The sequence below is a fragment of the Ciconia boyciana genome, chromosome 1 (assembly GCF_034638445.1).
Source record: "Ciconia boyciana chromosome 1, ASM3463844v1, whole genome shotgun sequence".
Classification (NCBI taxonomy): Eukaryota; Metazoa; Chordata; class Aves; order Ciconiiformes; family Ciconiidae; genus Ciconia; species Ciconia boyciana.
In genome coordinates, this window is record NC_132934.1 from 119307629 (window position 1) to 119327481 (window position 19853).

At 36.4% G+C, this 19853-nt stretch overlaps 1 protein-coding gene across 7 annotated transcripts in view; it reads left to right on the forward strand.

The window, feature by feature from the left end:
- Positions 1–19853, forward strand: part of TTC3 (tetratricopeptide repeat domain 3) — a 68024-nt gene that overhangs the window by 12888 nt on the left and 35283 nt on the right. For all 7 annotated transcript variants that reach the window (XM_072846479.1, XM_072846465.1, XM_072846482.1 and 4 more), the window contains exons 10-17: positions 1801–1863; positions 4759–4813; positions 5524–5686; positions 5800–5848; positions 6971–7094; positions 10389–10443; positions 15224–15284; positions 17691–17757. In XM_072846479.1, the coding sequence (XP_072702580.1) occupies positions 1801–1863; positions 4759–4813; positions 5524–5686; positions 5800–5848; positions 6971–7094; positions 10389–10443; positions 15224–15284; positions 17691–17757 (637 nt within the window). The remainder of the gene's footprint in view (positions 1–1800; positions 1864–4758; positions 4814–5523; positions 5687–5799; positions 5849–6970; positions 7095–10388; positions 10444–15223; positions 15285–17690; positions 17758–19853) is intronic.

The window sequence follows — 19853 nt, forward strand, 5'->3', positions numbered from 1 at the left end:
GCTTATTCAGATTTATCCTGATTTTGTTTTGCATGAGCCACTCTACTTAGAGGTGAAATTATACCTAATTTAAAAAAAAAAAGCTACATAACACATTTTTTGTTCTATTTTATTTCTTGTTACTAGTGGTTGTTTGCACTTTTACTCCCCCAAAGGCCCTGTTAGGGTTTAAAGCTGATCTAAAATGACTAATAGTAAGTATAGTAAACCTGAAAGGAAATAAGTTATTTGGTGTGAACAGCCACTTTTGGTATCATCCCTCCTAAATATTCTTCCAGCAGAACAGTATGACCAACTGTTGCGAATATTTACTGTCTCAGCTATGATGCAGAATAAGTGGACAAGAACAAATACTTATTTTTAAGTGTCTGCTCTTGGCAACTCTGTATGTGACAGGCTTAATTCCCTTTTGTAAGTCTTGTTTAATTTCTTCCCAAAAGTCATTGGCTGAAAGGCTTTGGAGACTTTCCTGGGCCCTATAAAGGTGCAGGGATACAGATTAAATGAGAATTTGTGTCCTATGCATTTGCATTTGCCCCCTTCCTGTAGTCTGCACCTAATGTGAACTAGCTACAGAATGCTGGCTTGATGTAATCGCTACTTGTGTTGTAGTTGTGCAAATGCTTTACAAGTTCTGGTGTCTGTGAAATATGGTGAAATTCTAAAGTCCCACCTTTCATAAAAAATTGATTGTGCAAACTGTTTTATTTTTTCATTTTGAGATCTGTAGCTTTATAATTGTGCAGTTGAAAGGATTAGCATTTTCCTGATGTCTTGCTTCAGATTTTGTGTCACGTAGTAGGATACATTTCAATCCCAAATTCAAGCTGATTTCAGCCTCCTTGAAAAGTTGGGTAGGCAGACTTTGGTCAAGTGACTGTATCTGAGATGATGGAGCAGGCTGAGAAGGCTTTGCCCAGGGTAGCTGATGAGGCGGAGGAAGGAGCAGAATTCCGTGAAAGAGCAAAGGAAATCCCATGGCTTCGAAAGAGCAAAGGAAGTCTCATGGTTTCCAGGAGCTGTAGAGCTGAGCTGTTGTTACAGCTATTTGTTAGAAATTGTTCTTTGTCCTTAAGACCCTGCTGGAAGGTGAAGGATAGCTCATGATGTCTAGCAGCTAGGGAATCCTCCTTCATCTGCTCTGTGCACTGTCTTCCCTTTCTCATTCTCCCAGTGTGAGCTGACTTTCATCTGCTTCATCATCTGCTTCATCATCGCACTCCTTCCCTAACTAGCTGCATCCTCCCTTGGCTTCCTTGCAAGTGGTTGCTGAATTACATATACGGGTTTCCCCCCCTCTCATTCTGCATTAGGTACGTTGGGGGCAATGCTTTAGCTCTCTAGAACTGCTGCTTAGTCTGCCCAGTCAGGCAGAGGGTTATGAAAAAGTTGTAGACCCAGTGATCTAGAAGTGTTCATGAGATGTTTGATTTTAATTAGGCCTTCAAAGTTAGGAATTCCAGGACAAAATAAAATGGGATGTATGTGACAGTCGAGTGAGCTTTTCCATGCTTCATGCCTTTTTTTTTTTTTTTTTTTCTTTTCCTAGTAGGCTGAGAGTGATTTGAATTGGTTGGAAGTTGCATTAGTGGGCCCAAATCTTACAAATTATTACATAATTAAAATTACTTCTCAGTGACTTAACTTGTAAATCAATGGGACTATTCAAGGATGCTTGTATGTAATTGTTGGTGCTAGAGTGCTTGCAGACAATTATTGTGAAAACTTACTTTTTTTTTCTCTCCTTAAGATTTTCAAAAGTAATATATGTTACTAACTTTTCTTTTTTTTTTTTTTAAGTCCTGCAAACCATCTTCTGTATGGAAACAGAGCTCTTTGTTTCATTCTCACAAGACAGTACAAGTAAGTAACCCCTTGTTTATAATCTGAAATGTGGTGATCTGCAGTTAAAAATTGGCAATATACTTAGGTAAATAGTATTTTTAAAACTTAAGTACATAGTAATTGTGATGTTACTACCTCAGAAAACTGATATTAAGAAAAATGAATAATATTAGCTGTATCTGCTGGCAATATGTAATACCATTTAAAATTTGTGTGGGGGGGTGTTATACAACAGGGGAAAAAAAAAAATCGCAGTACCAGTGAGTATTGTGATTTTTATTAAACCTTTTGAAGAAGAGATCAGTCTGGGTATGGGGATATTTTCCTTAAGCCAGTTGTTAAGCTAAAAATCTTGTTTATGAGCCAGGTGGATGTATATCTTTTATGCAAAGCCAACCCAAGAATTTATTGTTAGTATAATTGAAGTCTTAAGGGTCTAATTGTTATTAGTCCGGAACTAATTGTTGAAATAAAAAGAAATAATAACAATGTAATTATAATTGGTATCTACATGATTCTTAGTTTCTGCCCATTTTCCTGGTGTTATGCTCACCGTTCCACTGCTCCTTTGGGTACTAAAGTTGGCAGGTCCATTGCTGTAGCAGCAGGGCTAGAGAGGTGTCAGCGTGCGGAGTCCTTCTGTGGGAGGAAGGTGATGTTCATGCTGATGGTTTCTTCTTCCTCACTCTGGGATCCGCTTGGGGTCACTTCTGTGTTTGCTAACATGCTATTACACTTTTGTGTTTGTTGGTCTGCAGCTCCATGTTACATCTGAGGTTACTATACATGGCACTTTCAATGAGTGTTACTTTTTCTTTGTTCCTCTTAAAGTCATATTTGTCCAGTTCTGGCATGTCGTTAACTGACCATTGGTGAATTGTTTATAGCCATGGAGTCTCCAGTGCTAAGCTTGTCATCTCTTTGTCATCTCATACCTGTACTCCTTTATGTTGCATATGTGTCTCCACTTCCCAAGGCCTCTGCTGTCATATCAGGCTTGTACTTCTTTATGGGACATCATCGTTTTGGAGTCATAAACACCTCTATTCTGTATAAGTAGCAGTAACAAGCAGTTCTTCCATCTAAATCTGTGGTTGTACCACATGAAGATAAACAAAAGTAGAACACATTAGCTACAGGTCAATTAGAGAAATTGCTGTCACAGTTAAACCAAGTAAAAGAAAACTGCAGGCAGGTCAAGCTGAGCAAGACTGAGAAGCCTCAGTCCTGAGGCTTTGCAAAATCATTACAGAGCTTATGGCCTGCTATTGGCAGGGGCAATACTGTATTACGGGACTGCGCAGTTACATAGTGTTCTCCAGATCATCTGCTGGAGAGTTCCTGCAGCTCGGCCTTGTGTCATGATGTTTTGAGAATGCTTTGGGGCAACTTCCCTAGCACTGCACCAGGCTGTCAAAAGGTGGCACTGGAGGAAGGACTGGGTGGGTGAAAACAAAGCATAACAGCGCACTCTAGAGAATGAGTGCTTCAGTTTTTTCTAATCTTTTCAACTGCTTTTATAATATCTTAGTATCCTGAGGTTCTGTACCCCACTATCTATCTTCTACTCAAGCATTTTTTCCTTGTGTTTGTTTCCTTTGCGATATGAATATGGTGCAATTTCTCCCATTCTAATCACTAGTTCTGTTGTGGGGTTTTTTCATTGCTAATTTCTTTAAATGTACTGCCACATCTCTAAATTCTGCAATTACTACCTGGGGTTTTTCTGATTTGGGGGGCGGATTTTTTTTTATTCTAACTTGCTTTCATTTCACCGAATTAATTCTTCTGAAATCTGAAAAATTTTGTTGTGTAAAACATGCTCCTTGTCTTGAAATTATTGTCTTTTTCAGGCTTTTCTTTAGTATCCAGCTTTTGTTACCACAGAGCATCTTATTCTTCTCCTTCAGATCCCTCCGTACAAGCTTTTCTGCTATAATGGTTACAAAAAAACAGTGGTAGTAACTAGGCAATTTATGATCGCTTTCATGTGAAACAAGATTTTTTTTTTTTTTTCCTATATTCTTTCCCTTTGTGTAGGTAAAATAGTTAACGTCTCATAGGCCCTTGCAGGCCTCTCAAGTTAGGTCTTGCTGCAGACATTTTCTAAATGTCTCACTGAGTCAGCATGACCCAGCTATCAAAGGAATTGAGTTATTTGTAAGCTTCCTCATCTGAAGTAATCCATAGGTGACCACTCTTTGTTGTAATTTATGACATCCTGACACATAGCTGTAGTTCAGTGAAGAACGAGTGATATATCCCAAAGGTATATAAACTCTGTAACTGCCTGCTTTGGGCAGCATTTGTTTCAGCAGAGGCCGTTGCTGCTGCTCTGTGTTTTTTCCTGTAGCCATAGGGGTAGTCTGCTTCTTTTCTGACCTAACCAAAATTGTAATTCTGGTTATTCCATGACACCTTGAATATGAAAAGTCAGTCGGGCATGTTCTTCAGGCGTCAGTTTTTGGGAGGTTTGGAGGTTACTGTCTTTCAGTGCTCAGCAGTTAATACTTGTACCTTCAAATCTCTGGGTATTATTACATCACTACTCTCTAATATGATTTTTGTCAGGATATTTAAGTTTGATAATCAGGCTTTTTTATTAAGGCGTTGCTTTTTAAAGGAACATTTTGTTAGAACCCAGTTAAGGGGTAGGTACATATGCAGAAATGCTAGAAAACCTAGTAGGTAAGGGGAGAGGATAAATATCTGATGGGTGAAATAGTTGAGACTGTAACATTTGAACCCAGGTAAGTTTCAGCTGAGAACTGTGGTCTGACCATGCTTTTACATAGGTGAATTAACTGTTCTTTTATTCACTTTGTATTTTTGTAGTGCCTTGTACATTTGGTCTGTAGATTTTTCTGAAGTATAAATAATGAATACCTCTTCTTTTTCTCTCCCTTCTCTAAGGAGAGCCCTTGCTGATGGAAAAAGAGCCACTATTTTGAAGCCCAATTGGCCAAAGGTTAGTTTCATATACATTTCAAAATTGTCTTTGGTTGGTACTGTAAAGCAACGTAAGAACCCAGAGTCTTAACTACAAGTTTGATCCAGGTAGATGTGACATGTTCTCATCTGCATTTAGCACTAACGACAGTAGAATGAACACAGCACCTTGTGGACTGACAGTTCTGCTTCAGTCAGACAAGTACATAGTTTGCTGATATTTTAATATTACAAATGTTATTTTGACATGCTTGTAAAATGTTGTTACATGGTGTTTTGCATCTGTAAAGACAGATGAAAACATTTATTACATTGTTGTGTGTAGCTATGTTATCACAGTGCTTTAAAAAGAATATATGTAGTCCTTACAATAAAAAAATCCTGATTAATGACCAACCTGTATTTCCCAATATTCTTGGCCTAAAGAAAAGTAAATAAGAGATAGTTACAAAATTGCAAAGTAGTAGCTGAGGTTAGGGGAAAAAGCAAACTTACTGTTTTCCAAAGCTAGAGCAGCTAGGTGCTACTCCCAGTGAATTATCATTCTGTTTCAGTGTGCTGAGTAGTTGAAAACTTTGATTATTCATCATTTTATCTGAAACAGGTGGAGTAGATAACTTTTTCGTATGTTAAATTTTACTTTGTATTGTCTACTGCAGCTGTTTGGATATAAATTGTTTTCTTATTTGTATGAATGAACACTTGAAATTCAAACTTATGTCCATGTAGGGTCACTACCACTTCTGTAAGGCATTATCATTACTGGGGGAACATGAACTCGCTTTGGAAGCTAATGAGAGAGCTCAGGAGCTATGCAAGAATATTCTTGATGGACTTAAGGATCTTATTCAACAAAATGACAAGTTAAAGAAGACATTAGAAGAAATCAATGGTAACCTTTTTGTATTTGAAGATCTACCTTGAACATAGCAAAATTCCTTCATTGGTAACTTTCTTTTGAAACTAGCTAATTCCTTTTTTCCCTCCCCATATAATTTTCTATAGGTACTAAACAACATAAACAGAAACCAAAGAAGTCGCTTCTTGAAAAAAAGTAAGCAAGTGTCAAGTTTGCTTTTTTTTTAATTAGCAGTGCTTAGTATAAGATTTAAGTAATACATAGCATAGATATTGCTTAAATTTTATTATCTATCAGTAAATAAAAATGGAAGGAATAAACTTATCAGAACTGCAGCCGGAGTGCAGCCTAGGAGTAAAGTGGACTTTTAGGAACTAAATAAGCTATCTTCAGATGTGTTCCACTTCCAAGCAGTTTCCTTCAGCCTTAAGTTTTACCCATGTTGGAAATAACAAGAAACAGTTAAATTTTCATGGTTTTTTGTCCTCCCAACTTGAAGTACTTCACTGTTGAGAAAATTTGGTGCCTGAAAATGTCAGTGCAATCACACCCACTTTTTTGTGTTCACTTTGCTATATAAAGTTTGCTAGGAGATTAAGCTGATTGGAGGAACTGAATGCTAGCAAATGCATTTTGGCAATGGTAAAAATGAATGTGTATCTTAATTTGTAGGAACTTCATTTTGCCACATCTATTCTGTGCTTTTGCCTTGCCCGCAGAGAGTAAGAGAGATTCCATATTCACAGATTCAGCTAAGTTACAATATATGCTGTAACTTTTGTATTAAACATTTTTCTGAAAGGTCTTTTTGATTTTTATTGGTCTACTTGTAGTGATGTGCTATCTGTCATTCAAAAACAGTACAGTGAGTAAACTACTAAACAACTTTTTGTAAACCTGAAAATTCTGGAGGAACTTAAATTTGTTTCCCTTCTATATTGCACCAATAAAATGTGGGCTTGGGCAAGATTTTTTTTTTTTTTAAATTACTTACCATTATTATTTATTTATTTGTTTGTTTGTTTAAAAAAATAAAAAAAAGTGCAGTAATTCAGTTCCTGTCCCTTTTATAGAAAACGCTATTTTTTTTGGTTATATTTTTGCATAGCCTTGGACTGTGCAATTTGAAGGTATAAAAAAAATCGCTGCTTGATCAAATCCTTTAAATATGCTTACACCATTGCACTTCTATGAGGGATAGACTTCTTGTATTGGTCTTTGTTTTTTTTTTCATGATACATGTATGGTATGTGTCTTAAATACGGGGAAAAGACATCAACATTGGAAGAACTAGGGTTCTCTCTTTTTTTGTATCAGAGACTACAGTTCTTCAGAATCTCATCTAATAACCTCTCAAGAACAAAAAGAAATAGATAAAGACAGAAAGAGAACACAGTCTGATCCTAAAGATCATCATTGTCATCAAAAACATGATACCAGGGTAAGTAATGCCAGCTGTAGCTTAACAAGACTAACAGTGTGTTGTTTTTCATCGTCCTGGAATGTGTGGTTTAATAGTGTGGCTGAAATTTTGCGGCCACCATGTTTTAATAATTGTGTGCTTTCTCAGCCAAGTGCACTTTTCCTGTAATATTTAACTACCAAATCTATGTTCAGAACTTTGGATTTGAAAAGGAGGTGGGACGTGGTTGCTTGAATGTGGAGGTTGTATGTTATGAGGAGGATAGAGGTCTCTTTGGGCTTACTGAAAGTGAGACTGAAGTAATGTCTGATTTAATCAACTGTCCAGCCCTGTCTGTCAATGTGCATCCAGACGTGAGCTTCCCTTTGGCTTTAGGAGAGGGTTCAGTTGGCACGTACTGGTGTAATGGAGTTCTGTGGAAGATGCTTTAGCCAAAGTTAATTCATATACAGGGCTTTTGCTATATTGGAGCATCATTTTGCACTGATACTGTGATGTTAAGGTATTTGCATGGTTATAGATCATTATTTTCATGCCCTGCAAACAGATTTCTTTCGTATGGGAAAAACCTTGGTTAAATAGTATGCTTAACTAGATTGTATTTAAAACTAGGGTTTTGTGGTTCTCAAATATCTGTTTGGCTTATGTGTTTAAAACAAGTGTAGTATAGTGCTAAAATGCAAGATGGACTTTTGTTATTTTAGTAGCCCTTTGTAATTCTTTAGATTAATTCTTTCAATTTAAAAGACAGTTTACAAATGCAGATATTCTACTAGATTACTTTTATTAACTGTTTTGGTGAGGAAGGCTTAAAAGAGAAAGTAAAGCTGTCGCAGGGGAGATTTAGACTGCTTAAAGAACCACTGCCAAAGGTGGCAGCAAAAGTGGTTTTATTGAAGTAAGATATTGTAAAAGTGAGGCTTAACAAAGTCCGAGAGCAAGGTTCAATCTATTACTCTACTGCACAGAGGATATAATAATGATCCAAAGTTACCAATACAAGATCTTAATGCCCTGTGATGCAAGGTTATGTGCAATATTGGTCATTTACCGAAGATCTGCAGTTGGTAAGGGGTCTCTCAACCTTGAGGAGTAACCTTGAGAGGTGTCCCAACTCAAGGGGAGATCACTGCCATGCTGCCAGCTACTTAGGGGGGAGAGCTCAAAAAAAGCTCTCTCAGGCTGTCGTATTTACAGAATAAAGTGGTTGGCTCATAGTCAAATTTTGTGCGATGGAAAAGGTAAGCATGAGACTCCTTGTACCCACAACTTCCTTTGTCCCTTGACCAAATTAGTTTTGGAAGAACCATCTGCTATTTTTGTGTTAATCGCATGATCGATGTTCTGGTTTCCAAGTTCATATACATCAAAGCTCACCGTGTCACCCTGTTCCTGTGTGGATTTTCAAAGAACAGGTTGGAACTAGAGAAGTTCATGGTCTGGTCACAGCCTAGGCCTTTACCTCCTTTGGAGTCTGAACCAAACTGCCACTAGTTTGGTCAAGGAGTCAAATGCATCCATCACAGAAGCTTAATAGAGTAAACTTTGTTCTCTGTTCATGGTTGATTTTTGTTCCTGAAAATAATTAAACGAAGGATACATGTTAGTGAAGGGTGACCAAAGAAATCCATCAACAAAAGCCTCTAATTCTGCCTTTTAGAAGGTTATTTAACTGTTGAAAGTGCAATGGTATACTGTGTTGTCGTGGTTTAACCCTGGTAGGCAGCTCAGCCTCATGCAGCTGCTTGCCCATTCCCCTCAGCAGGATGGGGGAGAAAATCATAAGGGTAAAAGTGAGAAAACTCGTGGGTTGAAATAAAGACAGTTTAACAGGCAAAGCAAAAGCTGTACACACGAGCAAAGCAAAACAAAGAATTCATTCACTACTTCCAGGCAGATGTTTAGCCGTTGCCAGGAAAGCAGAGTTTCATCACTCATAATGGTTACTTGGGAAGACAGATGGTATAACTCAGAACTTGCCCCTTTCTCCTTCCCCCAGCTTATATTGCAGCACATGATGTCATATGGTCTGGGATATCCCTTTGGTCAGTTGGGGTCAGCTGTCCTGGCTGTGTCCCCTCCCAGCTTCTGGTGCACCCCAACCTACTCGCTGGTGGAGCAGCATGTGAAACAGAAAAGGCCTGGACTCTGTGTAAGCACTGCTCAGGAACGGCTAAAACATCCCTGTGTTATCAACGCTCTTTTAATCACAAATCCAAAATACAGCACCATACGAGCTGCTATGAAGAAAATTAACTTTATCCCAGCCAAAACCAGTACATATGTGTTTATTCCTTAAAAACAAACACACACCCCCAAAAAAGTGGAAAATTGGGGGATTTTCTTGATGCTTACCTTGTTTTAGGGGGGTTTCAGTGGATGTCAGTGGAATTTCCCAGCTGTTGCTGTCTTGGTGCCTATCTCATGTCCAGTATCATGGGGAGCCTGTAAACCATTCCTGTGCATAAATTTTCCTGAGTGGTTTGCTTTGCTAGACACATGCAGACTGTGACAGTCCTGCTGTAACAGCATGGAATTAAAAATTTAATAATCAACCTCCAGTTTGCTTACAGACAGTTCTTCTCTTTTTCACTAATTATTAATTGAAAAGAAGCATTTGCACCTCTTTCTGATCATCTTTACCATAATTATTGTAAGCTAATTAATAAATTGTTTATTATAATTTAGCCTATAAAGTGTGTTATGAATAAGCTATGTGATATAGGAAAGAAGAGGATAAATAATGTGAATTACTTTTGCAAGGGCAAAACAATTTAGCATGCACATGTGAAAAAACCCTTTCAGGTTTCACAGGAGGGCGGAGCAGCAAAAAAAGAAATTACTCGTTAGCGGGGAAAATGAAACCAATGTACGAGGGCAATGGCGAGGAAATGAAACTTAGAACTTGCTGAAAAAGAAAACGATCTATAGAACACACAAGAAGCTCTTAAAGATTTTTGACTGTCTTACAAAAACTTGTCTGCTTTTATGATATGAAAATCTTCATAATGTAGGTCTGTGTAAATTTAATCTTCCTTTGGGATGAATATTACTGCAAAAAAGGCTTGTATTTCGCAGACTAGTAAGTAATTTATATGAATTTGGGGGAAAAAAGTGTAAGTGTACAAATACACTTTGATTAATGAAATTATTTTTCTTTACCTCTTGGGGACATAATATACCATATTATTATTGTGATTTCTTTGTTTAAATTTTAGTGGTTTAGGTTCTTTTTTTTGTTTAAATTTAGTGAGTAGTATCTATTTGTTTTTTGTTATCTGTGTAAAACCAAACTAATGTATTTGTCATTAGGTAACTGACATCCAAAGAACAGAATGCAAAGGTTGGTCTCTGGAGTTTCCACCAAGTGAGTTCGTTTTTGCTATTTATCAAGTCCGAGTCGGTTCTTCCCTTCCTGTTGCCGTTATTAATAAGCAAAAGTGTATCTAGTGTTATTTTCACAACAGTAAGAGATCATGTTTCACTTGTTTTCCTGTTAGTGTGCAGTTACTTAGATACGTCTTCTGTTTTTCTGTCTTATTTCCTTCATGCCTTTGTAGGATTGTAAATCTACTTTACATGTAGATTTGTAAATCTACTTTACATGTATGTGTTCAGAATTGAAACTGGAACTAAAAAGTAGGATACTGAGTCACAGGCTAGAAATGCTTTTGCTCCTTCTCAGGTAGAGGATCTAAAAGGATCTAAATTTGAGAAGTGTGTGGGTGTTTTCAATATTCATAATTCATTTGTGATTACTAAAAGCTCTATATAGATCCTTAAGAAAATAATCCTGCAGTTAGAGAGGAAGGAGGCCACAAAATATTTGTCAGAGTGGATCTTTAGCTCCAAACTTTAAGAGGTATAAGTTGGTGTGATTTATTGTTCATGTTTGGTGGTATTTTTTTTTAAATGAATTAAAAAAAAAAAAACCCCAACCCTTTTATAGAGAGAACTCCCACCCCCCAAAACTCCCACAGTGCCAAAGTTACTTTTCTGTGGTGAAAGTGAAGTGCAAGCAGTTCTGATCTTCGAAGTGAAATCTTTTCCTGAATTTTGCTTCTTTTTTTAATCACCTGCTAAACCTGCTGTAACCAAGAAAGCATAAGATATTTCCTTGACATTCAGAAATTGTTCTTATTTATAATGTTTGTATGGAATACTGCTACCAGATCTGGACCAGCTGCATGCTCATGCTGTATTCTAAAGTTGTGACCTCCAAGGCAATGGGTCCTTCTAGTCCTGACAATGGAACAACCATCTGAAGTCCTTGGTGCCCAGCAGTACAGTTCTTTGGACTTCACATACTTAAATACTGAGCTTAATAGCTGCCAAAGTGCAGAGCACTTCAAAATTTGATTTTAGGGAGCCAGTGAAGATATATTACAAAATATTATTTTAAAATAAGCAGTAGTAGTGGTCTTGTGCTTGTGGACTTTGGACATATGCAAACATCTTGAAGAATTAAAGGATGTATTGGGAGATGGAAAATGTGGGAAAGGTAGCAAAAGAAGAGTCAAGACGAGTTTGTTGAAAAGAGGTTATGTGGTAGGATAATAAAAAAAGAAAAGGAGAAACTATAAAGTGTTGAAATAACTTATTGCAGAAAGTATAAATCAAGGAAGAGTTTTAGAAAGGGTAGGTCAAGCTCTGGAATACACATCAGTTTTGAGGAACTATATGTAGATGGTATGAAGGGGCAAAATAAGAAATGCACGGAGGCCATAGGGAATTTTGAATGAGTTTGAAGCAAGTGACAACTAAGTGAATCCAGACATTTTCCTGAGTGAGAAGGTGTGGTCTGAATAGTAATGGAATCTGACGACACGTTATAAAACAAAGCTTTATTGAAGCAGCAGAAAAGATCAGCAACTACGTGCCCATACAGTGACCTGCCCAATCACCAATAGCAAACACAGGATTGTAAGTGATGCCCTGGCTCCAGTGGACTGCCAGGGACACTTGGTGTCCAGGTCACCTGGCAGCAAGACGAAATCATGCAGATGCCTTCTGAATGCAGGCAAGAGTTGCACTGCCCCTTGGCTCCACCAACAGTAGTGGGATTTGAGAGAATCGTACTTTACATGAATAATGTGGGCTGTGTCCTGCTGCCCATGTTGGTCAGAGGGCAGGGTGTTGGCAGTCTGTCTATGCTGCTGATACTGGTCAAGGGCAGGGTGTCTGCAGTCTGTCTACACTGCTGATGCTGGTGAAGGGGCAGGGTGTCAGAAGGACAGCTGATTTTTAGAGAGGTTGAGGAGGGAAGAGGGATAATGAAAGACTGAATGGTGGGAGAGAACTGAAAATTCTTCTAGGCTAAAGAGATCATAGGACTATGAAATGCATTGAATGTATTAATTTCAAAAAAACCCCTGTGCTGATTCCATGGTGGTTTGGTTTTTTTGTTTTGTTTTTTTCTTTTCTTCCTTCCTCCTCCTCCTCTCCCCCTCATACTTATTATGTCAGTACTGATGTAGAAGAAAATATTTGATTTGTCTTTGATTTGAAAGGAGGAGTTACACTCTGAATGACTAGCTGATACAAGTTTACTGTGGGTGGGGAAGAATAGCTTTCTTTTTTTTAGCCTTTGTTCACTTAAAGGCTTAAGACTTGCAGGAGATTTAATGTAAAGGAACTTTATGCCACTGTATCTTATCTTAAAGTTGCTGTCCTTTTTAATTTCAGTTTTTGTCTGCATGTACTATTTTTTTGAGCATGTGTACATTTCTGTTAAATATCTTTGTTTGCTCCTAATGGGAATGTCTAGCAAAAGCAATACTACTTCTACTAATGTTTTAAAATGTTTGTGGGGTAAGTGAATCATGTTTGCTGTTCAATTAATATATCTCCTTAAGTATTTTAACTATAATTCAGCAGGATTTGCTTGTCACTTTTATTTAAAGGTATTTTTTAAAAATCTGAAAGTAGTATCTTTTTAAGTTGGATGGTATATGGGAGTAATAGTTTCTGTAGGAAATTTTTCTGAAATAATTTTTGTTGAATGGCTTTTAAAATTAGATCATTCAATGAAAAAATAGTGCTGATTAATTCTTTATTTTGATGGTGAGAGGGAAGGCTTGTATTTCTTTAAGATTTTGTTTGGAATGATAGATCCTTCCCCTTAAGGGAAAGGAACCTATATAATGAAGAAAAGGTAGTATATCTCTATCTTTAAATGTTTAAATGATGATATGCTTGAAGTGTTTTATGGCTTTCAAAAGGATGATTGTTTTCCATCATTTAAATGTCTCTGTTATGAGGAATTTGTGGTGATTATTAGTGTAGCTTTGGAGTTTTTAACGTGTATGAACTGGGTTCCTATTCAGACAATTTCAAGAAATGGTTTATAAAATAATTCTGGACATGTTCTGTCTTCATGACGTTTGATTTTTGTTCTGATTAATTTAAATTTTATTTCATTAAGTAGTTTTTAATGAAAAATTACTTGTGGCACAAGGCATGAAGCGTGTATGCATACGATTTAACTTGAGAAATTAGTACATGAGACATCCTCCTGGCTTGAGTGACCTTACTCAAGTGGGTAGATTTGTATTTTTCCACAAGCAGTGTCTTTCAGTATTTTGTATCTAATCATATAAAGTACTTCTCTGAGTATCATGAAATAAACATTTTTAAGCATAGATAGTTACTGAAACTTTATATATAAAATTAATAACTCTTTTTTTCAAATTTGATTTTACGGTAGTTCAGCATAAGTGTAATAATAAATCAAGCAATATTTAATATTTTAGGTAGCTGTACCTTATGTTTGGGTTCCAGTGCTCAAATAGGTTGAATTCAGGTGCTAGACTGTATGTTGTCTGTGTGAGTGTGTGCAATATTAGGAGGCCACAGTTGCCTTCTAAACTGCTTCTGAAAGATTATAGCTGGAACTATCCCCTCATGGAACAGGTACCTGCGGCAGAAAGTGGCATTCCTGTGTGCCATGTAAAATCCCTTAGGTTTAACTAGCAAAAAAATCTGCTGCTCCGCACCCCTTCAACTTACCATGTGTAATAAGGAACACCTGCAACATGTGATGCTCAGCAGTTCTGCAGCTGAATTCATCAGCTGCTTGTTAGCTCCTTACCAGTCCAGAAATGCTATTTTTTGCCTTGCTTGTCTAATCGTATGGTTACTAGAAGGCAGCTCTCCCATAAGTGGATTTTGTCACTGTTGCTGTTGAGTCATTAACGCCCTGTAAAGTTCTAACTTAAAATTATTGAAAATTAAAAACTTCTTGACTTAATCATGAGTATGCACATGCACATTCCGATGCCTAATGTTATGTTTTAATTCCACAGAAAATGGTTGAGAGATTATTTTGCAGTTAATGGCATGGCTTCCTGGTTTTGACTAATTACAATAAAGTCTTAAAATGTGTTTTCTTCTTCCTTGTTACTAATGAATTGTTTACTCAGCTTGTAGAGCCCTGTAACTAATCAATGACAGTGTTAGATCCCTGAAGTTGTAAAGTTTTGTGTTAAGTCTTTGACATTAAGTTTCAGAGATAGAAATGAATCGGTATCGCATGATAGGTTCTTTCTTGTCTTTGTGATCCAGTATTGCCACATCGTCAAACATTTTTATTTTGTAATCACAGACACTTATCTTGATCCGACTCATATGTTTACATTTCTAAGATTAATGCGGGTTGAACTTAACTCCTTTAGCAATGTATTTTTGAAGTAGCAGACTCTATAAAATTTCTGTAGTCAAACTGGAACATCCATAGTGATCTATTATTCCCTTTAAAAATTCTAGCTGTCAACTAATAGTGAATAATATAAACTGTGGTTTTGTATAACATACTGATTTCTTTAGCTTGGAGTCCACTTTAATAGTTGTTACAATATTGTAGAGTCAGATCGCATCTCACAGAATTTTAAGATTCTTCTGTTTACTTGAAGTATCTTTTCCCCTTTAGAGGGTTAATAAAATCCTATACTAGTGAATAAAAATAATATCAAATTCATACTGTAACACTCAGAAGTGGGTTTTTGAAAAACTTCTCAGTTGTGTTAGTTTTCGATATTGTAAATGTTTAAGATCTATTATTTATAAAGCAAACTATGAGTTCTGAGTGCATTTTTTTCCTTTGTTTTAGGTGATGATCATTTTGTTTGAAATACTTTTTCTCATTACAGGCCAAAGTCATCAAAACAAAGGAAGGCCAAAAACCAAACCTGGTGACTCTGAAAAGACGAGGTAAAGAATTGTATTTATTTTTTAATTTATTACTATTTTGTGTTATTTTATGTAGCATTTAAAAAGGAGTTAATGCAACTTTGACTTGCTGCTTGCTTTTTGCTAATTGCTTTGTTTACATTGGTTTACATACTCTTCAGTATATAGTTCATGTTAAGATAGCTGATTAAAGGTCACAAAATTCCAGTTTTCATGAAGAGCCTGGGTTATTACTTGAAAACTAAATATTTTCCAAAGCTCAGTTGAATTTTAGTAAATGAAGGCATAATTTTAATAACCGCTGTTTAAAAACTGTTGGCCAAAAGCAAGTCACACAGTATAGCCATAATAAAAAATGTGCTTCCTTTTAAAGCAAAAGATAATCAGAATCTTGTTCCAATTGTTACAAACTTACACCACAACATAACTCAAGCTCTATCTTATTTTCAAGGCCTCTTTGTACTAGTTCTACTCTGTGTACCAAATAATTTTTAAAACTTCTCTGACACTTCATGTGCTTACTAAGAAAAAGAGATTTGACTGTGAGGAAAGCATTGTAAGTCAGTCTCAAAATTGAATACTAGAAAAGAACTTTTACTTAAAGCATCCTTTAGTTGTTTGTAAACTTGAATCTTCTCTTAAAGCATATAAATGTCTTATTTTAACTACGTGAATACTCCCAGTAGAACATGCTGAATGTAAATGAGTATGTTTGATGCTTTGGGGCCAAAATTAAATTAGTTGAGGTAATAAGCACTATAGATTTTATGGACAAAACTTATGCTTCCATCTGGTACAACATTTAAAACAAGGTTTAACAAAAGAAATAATTATTTCCAGTGATACTGGGCCCATCGTGCTCCAAACGGGTTTGAGAAAACTGTTGCATTTATAGGTGATTCCATTTGCCAACTTATTTCCTTATTTAATAGATAGTTAAGGAGTGAAGAACTGTTACAGCTGACTTATTTCTAAGATGACTGAGGCAAATGATGACTTACTACTTAAGGCCATGCAGAATGGAAGCTTTCAGTGGTTTAGCCTGAGCTGTGAAATTAGACAAATTAAGCTCTGACTGTACTTTCTTGCTTGTATGCTTCTTCAGATAGTGTTCTTCAGTTGTGTTTAGGATTATTAAAAACAGATGAGGGCTACAGCAAAATAAGCTGTTTACATTGAAATAGAAAGGTTTCCATTAAGTGATAATTTTTAAAGGCAGATTTTTCATGTAGAGGAGTCCAAGCCTTTAGGAAACCTGGGAGCTGAACCTGATTATCCCCAGTCCTAATTGAAGTGTGACCACAAAGCCTACCATCTTTTAATCTATATTTATTACAGTACAGTCCTTTTGTTTTTCCATAACTCTTTTTGAATAGCACTGTAGCTAGGACAATTGAAACTTTGTCACGGGAGAGGTCATTTATGTTGTTTAACTGGGTTGCCACTGACTTCTTTCCCCTTTCACTTTAAGTGGGGGGGAACATTAGAATTTACTATGGGAACAAATCCTCTTTGAAGTTACTGAACCATCTGCAAAATTGCTTCTCTCACAGGGAAGTTTATTAGACCTATTAAAAAAAATGCAGTATTTCTCAACAAGTGAGGTGCATGGTCAGTTACAATCTTATCTCCATTTCTGTAATTAGGAAGTTGCTTGGCTTCCAAAAATCTAGGGAATGCCCTTGACGTGGTAAAGAATTTTATCTCGGATGATGAGTGTTTGATACCTTCGAATGTGGTCCAGAACCGCATGCATGTTAGCACAGGCAATATAGTAGCATTAAGGACTGAGTAACAATCTTAGCATCGAGGATTTAGTTTAGAGTATCAAGCAATACTTTGCCTCTTCATTATACTTCCTCCATTCTCTAGTTGTGTGTGGCATTTCTGCTGCAGTAGTGGAAAGGAAGAGCTGGGAAGAACAACTCTGTTACTCTCGTCTCCGTTCTCCCTGCCCCCACCATGTACAGCTGCAACATGTATTTAATTTTAAGCAGCAGTTGTGCTAGGATAAAGGATCTTGCACTTAAGAAGAGTAGAGAAGGGGAAAGAGGCCTAAGCACCTTCTTATACTGCTGCCTTTGGTGTAGGGAAGTTCTGTAGTCACCTATCCCACCCCTTCATAAGACCAACTCAGCTGAGAATAAGGTGGAGAAGATAAAAGAAAAAATGATGGAGAAGACTCCTGCTTCCCTGAAGCCCTAGTGATTCCTGAGCCAGAAGTATATGAACTATACGAATAGTATCATAATCCTTGATAGTGTTACAGTACTTGTTATCGCAATTGTGAAAGTGTGCCATAATAATCTCTAGCATGTAGGCAAATGTCATGTGGTTGATAAAAGCGCAGAAATTTGTTTCTTGAAAATAAGATTACATATAAAGTACGTGTATAAACTCATGATGCCATTGTCCCGTTATTTGCAGAGATCACCTTGATTTGAAGATAGAGTCTAAAGCCATCCAAGATAAACTCTTCTGTACTGTGCAACAGGTAGCTGGGAATTGATTAGCATACGACCTTCAGCTTAAATGATTTGTCATCTTTTAGTAACACTGTCCAAAATCTTGATTCATTCAAAAATTTACCACTTCATGCTTAGCCTGACTTTTATAAGGAGACAAAAATTATGTGATTACACTGATTTATACTGTCTTGTTGCTTTTAGTCGTCTTTTTGGTTCTCCTCCTTCCCCTCCTGTAAGACTTCACGCTGGAAATTAGTGTAACAAAACTCAGTGTAGTCATTAGAATAATTTAGCTAGAAACATGAGTTAGTAATATAGCTCCCTTGTATCTTAATTTGTAATAAAAACTACAAAAATCGCTGGGAATCATTCAGGGATTTATAATACCCTTCCCCAATTTCTGACTAAATATGTTTTCCCGTGTTTGATACATACATTTGGAAATAATCATAGAACATTTTGTTGAATGGCTGTTTAAAATGCTATAAAATTCATAAATTGAAAGTTCTCCTTCTCATGTCTTATCAGTAATGAATGATGAGCATCCCAAAGCTCTTGAATGAAATCATGGGGACATACATAATTAGTAATTTCCTCTCTGTTCATTTGGGGAAGTAGATACCAGAAACCTCTATTCTGATTAATTACCTCATAAGAGAAAACTGGATTCAGGAGAAGGTGCAGGTTCTGCCTGCACTAAGATGCCTTAATTCCTTTAAAATACTATTTTTGTAAGGCTGATGCATTAATAGTATCGAAAGTAACGTTTTTAGTTGGCTTAATCAGTTTCATATGTCTTGTAGCTTAACATTAAACTAATATAATTTGTTCTGTTCTATAACTATATGCTCTGACAGCATTACCTTGTATCAATAGTTCTAGGAAATTAAAGTAAGTCTTAATCATTTTTTCATTAACTCATTTCTGCATTTTGGTCTTTCCTGTATCTGTTTGTAGTTTCCACTGTCTCTGCCACTTTTGTTTATAACTGTCATTAGATCATGAGTATTTTCTTATGTTTGTCCTTTTTCGTCAGTTGACAGGATGAAAACAAAGTAAGATCGAAATTCATAGATGTTCAGGAAAATACATTCAGGACATGCATTAAATTTAGTATGTCAAAAGCCTAATTCAGTTCACAGGAATACAATTATAAGTACACCATTAGAATAATGTTTAAAAAAAATCAGGCAACTCAGAAGTTAATATGTTCCATTCTTCCCAAATCTTCCCATTCTTTCAATTTCTCCCTGCCCACAACCCTGTCTTCAGAATCTCAGGTTCAAATTTTAACATATTGGGAGGGGGGCGGGGGAGGGAGAGGGAAGGGCAGTTAATGAAAAGCTTGTAAAGCAGGATTACTTCATACTGAAGATTAATTCATACTGAAATGAGGAGTGGCCTAAAATACACAGGTAGGCCTCCTTGTTCTTTGCTTTTTGCTTGTGATTGCAGGAATAGATGTTGGAGGAGCTTTTTAAATAGCTGAATTACTTCTACCCTGGCACAATGATCTGCTTCCCAAAGCTAGTTTTATTTTAGTGTTTCAACAGATCAAGAGAATAGAAGTTCCTAATTCTGCAACTGCTTGTCTTGATTTACAGGCTCACTGCTGGAAATTCCCGCAGACTTCAGGAAGTATCTGTAGCGAAAGGCTAATGACATAATGCATTCTGAAACCTTCTAGCATTAACTATTAACCTAGATGGAGAGAAAGTGTAGGCAGAATTAAATAGTTCTCAGGTTTTTCAAAAATGTTTGTACACAAAATGGAGTGTACAAGCGGGAAAAGCATAAGTCTGGGGTTTTTTTTAATATGTAAGAAATATTAAAATGATGCTTGAACTAAACTTGAAACTTTCTGGAGAGGAAAGGATCTAAACTTAGAACAAAAACTAGGTTTTTAAGAGATTAGCAGCAGTAGGTCCATTAAAATCTTAAGTTTTTAGAAGTCGAATTTAAAACAGAGTTTTATAAAAATGTACCTGATTTGCTGCTTTAAAAGTGGAATTGTGATGAAACTGTAGAAAGTACAGAATTTTAACAGTTGTCTGTTGGAGGAAGTACAGAATTTTAACAGTTATCTGTTGGATAAGTATTTTAGCGAATAGCTTGTTTGCTT